This window comes from Euprymna scolopes, chromosome 33 (genome assembly GCF_053919585.1).
Source record: "Euprymna scolopes isolate OS-2025 chromosome 33, ASM5391958v1, whole genome shotgun sequence".
Classification (NCBI taxonomy): Eukaryota; Metazoa; Mollusca; class Cephalopoda; order Sepiida; family Sepiolidae; genus Euprymna; species Euprymna scolopes.
This window is the reverse complement of record NC_136514.1, coordinates 57,936,699-57,950,362: the sequence shown is the minus strand read 5'-3', so window position 1 is coordinate 57,950,362 and position 13,664 is coordinate 57,936,699. Positions and strand designations below refer to the sequence as shown.

General features: G+C 32.1%; 1 protein-coding gene across 2 annotated transcripts in view; it reads left to right on the top strand.

The window, feature by feature from the left end:
• LOC145258238 (vacuolar protein sorting-associated protein 16 homolog) overlaps window positions 1-13,664 on the top strand; it is a 134,345-nt gene that overhangs the window by 53,893 nt on the left and 66,788 nt on the right. For both annotated transcript variants that reach the window (XM_080116202.1, XM_080116201.1), the window contains exons 5-6: window positions 7,141-7,285; window positions 13,223-13,341. In XM_080116202.1, the coding sequence (XP_079972328.1) occupies window positions 7,141-7,285; window positions 13,223-13,341 (264 nt within the window). The remainder of the gene's footprint in view (window positions 1-7,140; window positions 7,286-13,222; window positions 13,342-13,664) is intronic.

Here is a 13,664-nt window from a genome sequence, read left to right as displayed (position 1 = left end):
ATAAAACTCAGTACAAAGCTCGTTTACTCCCTTTGAACAGGCTTTTCAAGAGATCAAATAGATTTTCGATTAAAAGCCTGAAAGGTTGAGATTGAATACACATGCATAAATTTATAACACATTTTATTTTGGTACTCATGCAGAATAAGGACAGCATTATCATCAGCCGATTTTGAGCAAGTTACGTAAATTGCTGGAAAGTGCTGAACAAAAACTTTGTGTGTGTGTGCAAGTTTTTGGCTAATTCTTAAGGTGCTGGAAAAAAAACGATGTATTCTTTTTTGTATGTGTTTGTGTGCAAAAACGCTGGCCAATTCTTAAGAAGATTCCGGATAAAAAACTTTATTTCATCGATGGTCAATGTTTAAAATGCTGAAAAACAGCTAAAAATTATTTATTTCAAGGCTGTTTTTTTTAGAATAAGCAAACTTTAAATTAAAATAAAACATAAAAAAAATATTTCCATTATACAAATATGTGGTTTATTCCAAAGATTAATTTTTGGTATTTATAATTTAAATACTATTTCGGGCAAATTTTTTTTTTTTTTTTTAATTGCATTTTCACCCCAAACAAAGCACATTGCCACTTTGTTGTAGGGACTACTATCAGGGACATAAGCATCAGGGGTACTGTGTAGGGAGTTGGGCAGCAAGATGTCGGTTCACATTACACTTGAACTTCTGCATGTCAGTACAGTTGGGGAAGCAGGGACCCAGTAGGGAATTCCAAAGTCTAGCAGTTCTGGGGAAGAAACTACTGGAGTAAAAGGCTCTCTTACATCTAGGTATCTTTACCGTGAAGAGGTGGGATTTTGCTGCTTGTCTGGTTTGTCAGGGATATTTACGTCGAGGGAGCACAAGTGTTTGCAGTTCGTCAGTGGATTCACCGTTAAAATACTTGTAGAGCAGGCAGAGGGATGCAATGGCCTTTGTGCATTAAATTAGGCTGTGTTTTGGCTATAATGCATCAAATATTGTCTTCCAAGTGGTTTATAATTACTCGATTCAGCATTAAATAACTAAAAGGTTGATATCCCATAAAACAAAAACAACCAAACTATTTAAATGGTTGAGGACAGCATGCAGACTTGCAGTATTACAAATAATAATTTTAATAAAAAAGCAAAGATACCATCAATTTTAAGACTCAATACAACTAAAAACCAATCAAAACAATGTTTTTACTAACCAATAAGTATGTAATAACTAGCGCTATGACAACAGCATATTCTTTTCCTTGTTTTGATTCTCAGGTATATATTCATTAATATCTTATATGTTTTTATGTAGAGTGATTTGGTTCTTGGTTAATTAATTGTGTCTAACTGTGTCAGATATATACTCGGGTGTCAAAATAATGAAAAGAATATGCTGTGGTCATAGCCCTAATAATAACTCTTTGTTTAAGATTAAAGTGTCCTATCAGAACGGATATTATGCTTTATCTGCTTAAAAAGTTTTTAGATGAAGATTGATAATTTGTATTATTTGAAATATTGTTTTCATCTTTCCTGCAAGTGCCTGTGGCACAACAGATAAAAGTGCTAAGTAATAAACAGTTATGAGTGACAGTTTTCTGGAGATCAAAGGTTCAATCCCAAGTATGAGAAATTCTAAGAATACAATTATGAATTATTAAAAAATTTTGTCTGATCGTGGCTGATATCTCCATGGATTAAATAAAATATTCCGTTCAAAATTTCGTACAGGTTCCAAAGTTAAGGTTAGAGATGACATTGGCTGAAGCGTTGTAAGAAGATAAGGACAATAGTCTGAATAATTCAAATAATATAAGTTAAAGTCCATCTCTTCTGTTCTTGGTCATTGAAAGAGAAATCCTTCTGGACTGAGGCAATTTTTATTTTTGTCCCAATAGAAAATGTCCCTTTTGGGGGAACTGGATTTTCCTCACATTAAAAACTGACCTTGTGGGGAGGTAAGTAAATAGTGGTTTGCATTGTTGTAAAAAATAATCTTAAAAAAGAAAAAAAACGACAGAATAGTAAACAAGAAATAATCTATAATGTTGATATACCATAAAAAAATTATCCCAATCCTTCTCTAGTCTAGTTAACCTATCAAGGTTTGAGAGTCTAGTCTAGCTATAATCAAAGAGAGAAGATAGGTTTATACTCTTCCCAAAGAGGATTAATGATATAATTTTGACAGAAAAGAAATCAACAGATTGACAACAATAACCACTTTCACTGTCCCATAAGATAATAGAAAAGCTATTTCAATGTTATGAGGGCAATGTTTTTACTAACCATTAAGTATGTAATAACTAGGACTATGACAACATCATATTTTCCCCCTTGTTTAATAATAACCTTTTGGCTAAAATCAAAGTGTAGTATCAGAACAGATACTACACTTCATCTGTTGTATCCGTGGTCAGTGAAGGAAAGATCCTTCTAGACCAAGGCAATTTTTATTTTTGTTCCAATACAAAATGACCCTTTTTAAGAACTGGATTTTCCTCACATTTAAAACTGACCTTGTGTCTAACCCTGTTCTTGTGTGGGAGGTAAGTAAATAGTGGCTTGCATTGTTGTAAAAAATAATCTTAATAAATAAAATACAACTAAAAAACAGTTCAAACTAATAATAATGTTTTTTTTTTTACTAATCAAGTTTACAAATTTCATTTCAATTTTATTTTTTATTTATTTAATAATTTATTTTTCAGATTTACAAATATTTATTTCCTGTCAGTGTATGAGCAGTTATATAAAACAGGAACTTTTTCTTTTGCAAAATTCATAGTTTGCATAAGAGGAACCCAAAGGTTTATGCAACATCTGTGACAACTAACATAGGTTACATTAGTTTAGAAATAAAATAAAAAATAAAGGTGCAATCAATTTTAAGATCTGATACAACTAAAAACCAGTTAAAACTATTAACAATGTTTTTACTAATTTCATTTCAATTCTATTTCTGTATTAATTAATAATTTATTTTTCAGATTTACAAATATTTATTTCCTATCTGTAGGAGCAGTTATATAAAACGGGAACTTTTTCTTTTGGGAAATTCATAGTTTGCATATGAGAACCCTAAAGTTTATTTTGATTACTCATCAGTGAAAAATGATTTAAGTGACATCTTGTTTGGCTATAATCATTTTAATAAAAAAAGCAAAGATACCATCAGTGAAAAGTGGTTTAAATGACATCTTGTTTGGCTTTCACATTCTTCCTCAGCAGAGAAACATTAAAAATTTTCCCAGTAACAAACAAGAGTTCCTTCTTGAAAAACTGACTCAGTTTTCATATTTCCACTAGCTGTTATATATATATATATATATATATATGTACAATCCAATGTAGGGTGGTCAAAAAGGTATCAAAAAGTGCTCAATACTGAAGTAGAGCTAAATGTAATCTTTATTTTTTTTACCTTGAGTGAATACAGAACATAACGGTTTGTTTTGGCAGACACGAACGAATTGTCTGACCTGCTTTGTCAGATATTCTGTATTAAAAGAAAAAAGTGGCAGTAGACAACACATGTGTAAAAGTCCTGAGGTCTCTTTTGATAGTCAATATAGGGGCTCAGTTGGCTTCCTGTGAATGTTAACCCTTCTTATTTCAGGTAACAGAATGCAACAGACCAAATACAATTAAAAATATACCACACAGAGGAAGAAATAGTGTAAACCTGCCACTCCTACGGACTGTTACTGGCAACACAATTTTCACATCAATTGATTTTTGGAGATACTAAAAAATTCAGTAATTTCGCTCTTTGGGATGTCTCCGAGGTTGGTCATTGATCATTGGTTGTTGCTAGTGGTTTCTTCTCTCACAAAAAGTCAACCTTTCATCGCTGAAAAGGTCTGGTTTGTTGATGTCTGTGAAAAACTGAATCACTTTCAAATCACAAAAAAACGGCAAAAAAATAATTAACAAGCAATTGTTTTCTTATCAAAAATAATTATTCAGACGTAGTCTGCATACAAAAAAGAAATGGATAGTTATCCTTTTTTTTTCTAATTTATGAAACGTTCTGGATCAGCTAGAGTTTTTGTTCTCAATTTAATGTTTCTACTTAGTTTCTCGGAGGAATTCCATCTTGAGTTGGGGCAAATTGCGACCAGCACTAGTGTGGATTCTTCAGAAACTGAAGGAGACTATTTATAATCGTCCGAAAACACTTGCTTTAATTGACAATTTATTTCTCTCCTCTCTTACTGCAATTACTGTATTTACGACTTTTCTCTATATTATCTTTCTATTTTCTTTTTTCTAATAAGCATTTACTATCTTCCTCTTTCACATGGAGTGTTGGTCTCCCCTCTCACATATAGAAATTCTAATTTAATAACTTAACTTTCTTTTTTTTTTCTCTATTTTCCAAAACAGAGATAATGGTAAATTAATACCATTTCTTTTTTCCTTCTCTTTTTCAAAACAGAATGGTAAATTAATATCTTTTTTCCCTATCTTTTTTTTTTCTTCAAAATACAGAGAATGGTAAATTCATATCTTTTCTTTTTTTTCCTTTCTTTCTCTCTTTTCCAAAACAGGGAGAATTGTAAATGAATATCTTTTCTTTTTATGTTAGTTTCACTGCAGGAAATTTATCTTTCAGTAATCCGTCCCTAAAACACCCTAGTTAATCTGAACAACCTTTTTTATTTTTGCCAGCTGAATGTTTTCCAAGTGATTGTCTGGGAATTAAACTTTTGTCTAGTTTCCTTATTAGGAATATCAAGCACTGGATAAGGCACGGGAGGGGAGTGCAGTAGCCCTAGATATATCTAAGGCTTTTGACAGGGTATGGCACGATAGTCTTCTCATAAAAATAAAATCCTATGGTATTACTGGACGAATGATTAGCATAATTAAATCCTTCTTAAATGAAAGAAGAATCCAGGTTGCCCTTGATGGGCATACGTCCAAAAAATTTGATATAAATGTGGGCGTACCCCAGGGATCGATCCTTGGACCTTTATTATTTCTGATATTCATAAATGACTTACCTGATAAAATTGTCTCTGAGATGGGTATATTTGCTGATGACACCATGCTCTATAGCAGGCATGTGGGGAAAACTAATGAGCACATATCTACGGTAATGGCGGAAACCCTAGAGGAAGACCTTCAGTCTGTAGTGGAATGGGGTAAAAAATGGATGGTAACGTTTAACGCTGCTAAGACAAAGATTGTTTCCTTTAATAATTACATGAAACCTTACCAACCACCAATAGCTATTGTCCTTATTGTAAATAAAATTATTAAACACAAGTTAGGAGAGTAGAAATTGAACCGTAGGTTTGCTTTTGGCAGCGTTGTAACTCATTTCCTTTATTTTGTCCTTTAGTCCTCAAATTCATGTGATGTTTCTCACAAAAGGGGAAAGATTTGTTGCTTTCTGAATTGAAATCTATCCATATAACACTATTAACATTATTAGTTAGTTATCTATATTTTAAATGGTATTAACATTTTTTTAGCTTCCTACATCAGGTGGATTCATGCCTTGTCTGGAGTGGTTTCCAACTCATGATTAAAGTGAGGAAAATAGCAAATCTTTGATTGCACATGTCTCTATTCATATAAAGTTAGAAATATGTGTATGTTTACATATTTGTATATACAGGATCCACTATTAAAATAATTAACTGATCATTATTATTTTTTGAACACATCTGCTCAGCCTCAGGTGGGTAATATGGGCTATGTTTAGTTTAATCTAGTTTCATACAAAAATTGTGCAAGCTCTTCATGAAAATTTAGATACTTCCAGTCTTTGTGTGTGCGTATTCAGAGAGAGGAATATGTTGGACAAAGAAGAAAGAGGGGATGAGGGAGAAATGCAGTAGAAGAAAGAGGAAGGGATAGAAGTTGTTACATTTTTGCCTCAAGTAGTTTATAATATAAAAGAATATAATTGTTTGCGTTGAGCTAGGTACATGCAAAATGACTGCCGATGCTCAAAAGGTATAAATATTTTGCCCCCCCCCCTTTACTTAAAAATTCACGAAAAATCAGGAAATTAACCAATTTAAGTTAAATTTTCAGTATTTATCAAATAATGATCGCCGAATATAATGAACTAATGAACTAATTATTTTTATTTACATCTTAGTGAAAATGTATTATTTTGTTTAAACAAAAAATACCTTTACTAAAGTTATGGTTTTCATTAGTAAATAAAAAACGCAGGAATTTATTTTTGCTTTTTTTATGTAAATAAAGCATCGTAATTCGTAACAATAAAAAAAATAAAATAATTTTTACAGGAACATTATGAAAAAAGCCCTTAAAATCCATATTAACAAAATCGATATAACTCGTAGAAAAATTAATTTCTCAAACTACCAATATTATTATTGAATTAAGCATTGTTTATTTAATATTTTCGCACAAAAAAGTATAATTGCAAAAATTATTTCTACTTTTTTTTTACGCTTACATTTTTAACGTAATCTTTACATGTGATATTCTAATATTTCCATTGCACACATGAATGTATAATCATCAATGTAAGATAATGTTCATGTAATCTTGGAAAATAAAGTAAAAAAAATTAAATTGAAAAACAGGAACATGGAAAATAATTTAACTAAAAAATGGTAAAAATTATACGAATGTTCCATGTTGGTAAGTATGGATGCACAGACTTGAAAAGAAAACCAGTCTGTTTTGCTCACCCTCCTCCTCTCTTCAACTACCCGCCTATTTGTGTTTATCAACTTTAAATTTCACACACACATTCTGATAAATTTTGACGTAGGTTTGTATTTTTTTAGTGTGCAATTTTTTCAATAATTACAGAAAACTTATATTTTTCTTGCCAGAAAAATGTAAACGCGATCTTTGTCATAATGAATTTTTACGTGAAATGTAGGCTTTTTCAGATTTGAGATAAAATTATTCCATGTATTTTTTATTTCACACACTTTTTTTCTTAGAGAAATTAACTTTAAACTATAATCTTTCAAACACAATAAAAAAGTAATCGAAAATTAAAAAAATTATTATGATTAGCCGGCATTCAAAACCATGCCCCCCCCTCCTACCGAAGTAGCCATTAAATTGGCCGTACCTACCTTGAGCCATATATGTTCACAGAATGATTTCTTTTTTTTTTTAAATTTTATTAAAACATTTTTTTTTTTTTACTTTAGGAAGCCAAAGCAGTGAAAGTCAAAACATGCAAAATCTTTCACAACCTCCATGGAACAGGTGTGGCCATTCTGACACATTCCCATCGGATATTTTTAGTGAACAATGTTGATGATCCAAGGATTCGACGGTTTGCTGAAATTCCAAGTAAATAAACCTATTTTGAATTATTTTTAAAAATTCCATTTACCTATCGAAGTTTGGTTTTCATACTTTACACTGTTGCATTATTTATTTTAAAGAATCTGTTTCCGATAAAGTTATTTAAAGTTCTTTACGGGTAGTATTTTTCTTGTGAATTGAAACACATTCTTTTCCCTCTTTTCTCCTTTGGAATACTATCAATTAATCATCATATTTGGATTCTTCAGACTACTGTTCTCATTTTGAATGTCATTTTCACAACGTTTTGATTGATGAAACCTCCTACTGTGTTCAGGTGTATTTTGTTGAACCTGGGAATGTTTCCATCAAACTCGGGAATTTAGATGAAATTTCAAATGAAACTCTTTATTTACTTCACGGGGGTAGCATGCTCTCATTCCATCAGCCGTGACTGGATAGAGGACCTAAGTAATTTGCCATTGTATTTTTCAGTTGCCCACACTGAGAATTGAGAAGAATATCACTTTTACAATTGATTTTTCCAAGTACTCTAACCAGTGCATACTATCAATTAAGAACCAAATTTCCTGATTAAAAAGAAAAATGTTTGAAATCATATAAACTACATGTAATCCTCCCGATTGGAATATTTGAAAAAAAAACAAAAAAAACAAAAATTACTGTTTAAGAATACTTTTCTAATAATACCATGCCACAAAGAAGGAAAAAGAAAAAAATTGATTCGATGCTTGCATATAGTGTTGAAACTAACTTGATTGTAAATTTTTAAATAAATAAATGTTTATTAAAAAATTTCAATTATTTTTATTGGTTCTTTAACTGAAAATTCTAATTCAAATATACACAGCATTTACATTGAGAAAAGAATCCCTAATTTCACATGAGCCACTTGCATGACAAGCCCAACAAAAGTTTCCTGTAAGAAGAGCCCATGGGAGGGAAGGGGGGACGCACTCAACAGGAGGTGTTGCAAGGATGTGACGCAGATGGAAATGATAAAAAAATCTCCACTGCTTCAAGTACCTAGGTTCAGTCATCATTGCAACTAGACAACGGGATACAGATATTAATACCCGTATCGCTAGTGCCACTTTCATTTCCATTTGTGGTCTAGACGGGAAATCAAGCTAGCCACAAAGGTCAGAGTCTACCAAGCACCTATCTGCATCATTCTCCTCTATGGTTGTATGTCCTGGCCGATGAGAGCTGCTGATCTTTGCAGACCAGAGGTTTTAGATCACTTATGTTTACAACACCATGTTTTTGAATTTCAACCGTCAGGCAACATGCAAAATACTATTGCGAATTACTTAGGACTTCTACTCAGTCATGACTGATGGAATGAGAGCATGCTATCCTCATGGATTAAATAAAGGGTTCGATTCGAAATTCCATGCAGATTCCTGAGTTTCACAGAAAGTTTAACAAGATACACCGCAAGAAAGCTGTTGTGCTAATAACACTCAAGATGAAAACAGTAGTCTGAAGAATCCAAATCATACAAAGTTTACAACACTATCCTCTTTAAAAATTTATATACTACTAGCAAAAGTACCTGTCGTTGATTGAGTTCAAAAACAGCCTACAGAAAATGGACTCTGATTTATGAAAGTATGATAGGTTATGAAAAGGAAGGGTTGTAAAAAGATAGCTTCGAATTTGGGGCTATCAAAACCAAAGAAAAATATAATGAAAGTAAAAATAAAATAGATAAATCCCATAATTTATTATACCATACCTGTTCACACTGAAACACTTATCACAATATTCTGTGGATATATATTAAAAAACCTTGTTAAACTTTGTGACATATTTCCATTTTATGGAGGTCAGGCGTGAACGAACACCCCATAATTTTATTATACCATATTTCTTCAAACTGAAACATAATTATCAAAGTACGCAGATAGATATGAAAAGTCTTTATTAAATTTGTGCCTATTTCCATTCTATGGAGGCCAGGCGCGAATGCAGACCTCACAATTTTATTATACCATCCCTATTTAAGTTAAAACATACTTATCAAAATAATATTATGTACATCTATATCAAAAACACTTGTAAACGTTTTTTTTTTAATTTTTTAATTTTTTATTTCCATACTTTGTGGACCAGGCGCATACGCAGACCCCACAATTTTAATGAATCATCATTATGCCAGATCAAACATACCCATTCCTGTGTCTCGATACATCTATCATTATATGTGATCAGTTTTCTATAATAGTCAACCATATAGGAGTCTATTCGTGACCAGACACACACACAGACGTTCAGCTTTATATTATAGATTTAGTAAATTCCAGTGAGTTATCTAATGGACATTCTTTAATTGATGAGTAAAAATCTTTTATCTTGAATTGTGTAAATATGCAATTACTTTTGTTGTTGCAGCATTCATTCAATTCCAATTTATTTCTTACTCTTGTGTTTATTGCTACTAAGATTTGCTTATTTTTTCCTATATTGATTTTTTTTTTTTTTACATAGGAGTCATCATTTATCAAGGCCCAGGGGCCACTTGAGGATAAGGATTAAAGAGTGCACAGTAGTCAATGGGACAATATCATTGGAATCGTTAGTAGTGTAAATTTGGTAAATTGGATTACTTAAGAGGAACGGCTCATTAAGAACTTGTTTACATTGGACTTGAAGACGATCATATTGTAATCAGCTGGAAAGCAGGCAAATGGGAGATAATTCCACAGGTGTGCAGTTCTAAGAAAGAAGCTTTGTTCATGGAATCAACATTTAGGTTTAGGCACGGATAAAGATTTGGGGAAATTATTGATAATGTTTTCAGCTAGACAAGGGTTTCTTGTGAAAGTTTGGCAAGGAGGTGGGGGGACCATAGATTGGACCTCAGATGAGCACTTACCATTAAAATAACAATAAAGCAGAGACAAGCTTGCAATGTCTCTTCTGTGAGAAAGAGGTTGCAGGGAAAAGAAAAGGGCATCCCCTACTAGGTTATGATGTCTATTTTGAACTCTGTCAAGGCAGGATAAGTGCTTCTAGCAGTTCCTGCCCAGATGTGACAATAATATTCCATCCTTGGACGTACCTGGCTCTTATATAGGTAGAAAATTGTATCAACAGTGAGATATCTACTGGATCGATAGAAGGATCTCCCCATTTTTCCAGCGACCTTGGCAACAGATTTGATGTACGTGTTCCATTTCAGATCAGGAGTAAAGGTCAAGGCCAGAAGCTTGTCAAAATACAGAGTCTCCCCAATTGTATGATTTAATAATTTAAGAGCTGGTTTATTACTATAATTATTCTTGGTCTTTCAACAAATTAAGAACTGAAATTATACACTTAACCTCATCATCTAATTTTAGTTTGGATGCGATTTGCTGTACTTCTTCATTTTTTTTGTTGATTCTGTTCTGTCACTTGTTTGTTATCTAAAATATTTGATGCTTGTCAAGAATTTCCCCTCATAAAACAAAAAATAAATAAATTAAAATCTGTATGATGTACATACCATGTCGGAAAAGAAATATTGTGCACCAAAAATAAATTAATCAAGTAGTTTTATATTAAATAAGAAAATCAAATTTTATGGTTAAACCATGATCAACGATCTTTTGATGTCATCTTGAAAACATTCTAAAGAAACAAGGGATATAACTCCAAATTGAAATTTTAGAAAGCTATTCTTGACATGGGGAGGAGTGAAGACATTAGAAAAACTGAAATGCGCTTAAAGATGATTTTCTTTATAAAAATAAAAATAAATGATCAATTTATGTGATTTTTGGCATATGATATTATATTTCCATTACAAGATTTTTGTTTATTTTTGTTTTTTCAAAGTGAAAGGTGAAGGGATTCTGGATAAGTGCCAAATCTTCTAACTTTGCTGTTGATTAATTTATGATATATATTTATTATATAGTTTGTAAATTTTCCTAGATTTATCTGCCCTTACTAATATTTTTATATTATAATGTTTATATCTGCTATATTTTTTAAATATATTTTAAAGGTTTATTTTTCTAACTTCCAAATTATTTATTATAATCATTAATTTTTTTTTTCAAATTCTGCTAATTTATTCATTTTGTAGTGGATATTTTGTGGTACTTAAATCCATGTTTATTGTTCATATTGCTATTATTATCGCTAGAATGAACTTGGTAGGCAATCACCTAGAGATGGTGTCTCTATAAAAGCACTGATCCTCATCACCTAACTGGATTAGTGTTAGTAAAGGCTATGTTAAATTTTGCCTCAACTAAGGAAATAACTTCCAAAGAAAATCAGTCTTATTTCATGTTATTTAGTTTAAATGTTCAAAGCTTTTGTGGAAGGTCTAGTGAGATTGTTAAGTTTCTTCGGAGAAAATGTCTTGACTTGTATTGTGTTCAAGAAACTTGTTGGAGAAGTAAATCTGCTAGAATGTAAGATGTAAGCTGCACTGGATTGGAAATGAAAAAGGAACAGGTAGTGTTGATAGTTTTATTGCAGAGGGATGAATAGATAAAGTAATATTTTCTCTGTTTCCTTATTTTTTATTGATTCTGTTCCGTTACTTGTTATCATCTCTCAACTTGGAAATAATTTCACAGCACTTCTTATGTACCTGGTTTATAATATTCCTTAATTTAATTGTAAAATTCCTTGTCTCAGCATGTCTGGCAAGAAAAATTCTGGACTTCGGACATTTCTATTCATTTTTTACTATCACTGCCCAATGCATTCAGGTGGCAAATAAAGCCTGCAGTGTGGTCTTTGTCATTAACTGCTTCTTTGCTAAGATGATAGCGAAAATCTTTCTACTGTGTGACACATTCTGGAATATAGCATGCAATTTCATCCCCCTATTTTGTTCAGGATATCTAGAACCTGGAGTGGGTTCAGAGACGTGATTCAGATGATCTGTGGACTCCACATGAATTCCTATGAGCAATGATTGGTTCCTTAACCTGTAATTGCTGGATCATAGACAGTTGCATGGAGACCTCATCCTCATGACAACTATTGAGGATAATGTGGAGTAGGCATTTAAGTTCTATATGTGTGTGTGTCTGTATGAATTCTAATAAATGACACACAAGAAATGTATTAACCTAAAAATGTGAACATAAAATGCTGTTATATGCAGAGTTATGTTCAAATATCTGGGCTAAATAAACATAACACTGTGTTTCACATATTGAGAATCATATCAGACTAGTTGTCAATATTGCACAAACAATCTTTTAGGTAAGTGTAACAATCAACCAGGTTTGCAGAGTTAGTAGATCAAATGTTGGAGTCGGATTCCTTCTAAAAATTAAAAAAGCTTCAACTTTGGATTTAAGAAATATTCTTCCACAAGCGATAATTTATAGGTATGTATATATATACTAGCAGAACCCAGTGACCTCTTCTTCATACCAGCTCTACAGAGAGAGCTTCATGGAAACTCATGCAATACAATTTTAGCTGAATCATCAGAAGGGTTTTTTTGAGTTTGGGTCCCTGCATCACTGAACAGGCTGCCAGATGTTGTCAGTGTACCAAATAGTTTAAGGCAACACTGAATGCATCATGGGCACTGATCCTTGTATAATTACTCCTCACTTGAGCAGCAGAGGATGCATAAATGTACATTTCTGGTGTAAAATATTATCAACCAGAATGTAAATATACCTTTGAACAAGTTTTTTTTTACCCCAGCACCAAGAAATCATCTCAATGGAATCCAGCAAAAGTGGTTTCATCTCATTAAAAGAAAAGTCAGCATTCTTTGTCGATGATTCTGATTTGTGAAACAACCTACCAGAAGTAATGATGAGATTTCTATGATATCCAGGATTAAAGCAAAACATTCAGAGCATTTATAGATGTAGACATTTTTAATTGTCCTTTTACATGGCTTGTTGCACTTTGCTATTTGTTTGCCGATTTGATTTGATTGTGAATTTCATTCTAACTGGTTTATTTTCTTTTGGATCTTCTGTACAGGTATTTCACCAATGATAAGCAGTTGGACAACTCTGAACATTGATAGACAGACAAAGGTTATCCTCGCCAATGGAACGGAACTTGCGGTGCTTGACCAGGGAGGACAAGTTACAACTTTGGTGAGTAGGAACAGAAAGCAGAAAAAAAAAAAAGATATATATATATATATAAAAGTGACCTTGTATGTCTGTTTGAGGAATGGTCTCTATCAAACTCTGCTGTCAATTTTTGGTTTACAGACTTGAAACTTGATATATCGTGGATTTGGACCCGTGGAACAAATTTGATTTGGTCTTTAGCTAGTAAAAATAAGTAAAGGATCAAAAAATTTTTTAAATTGTAACTTGGTAGGTGTAAGTCAACTTAAATTGCTTCTGGATACATGTGGAAATATACATTAATAGGCTAAACAACTCCATTTTTTAAAGTTTTTATATACGTA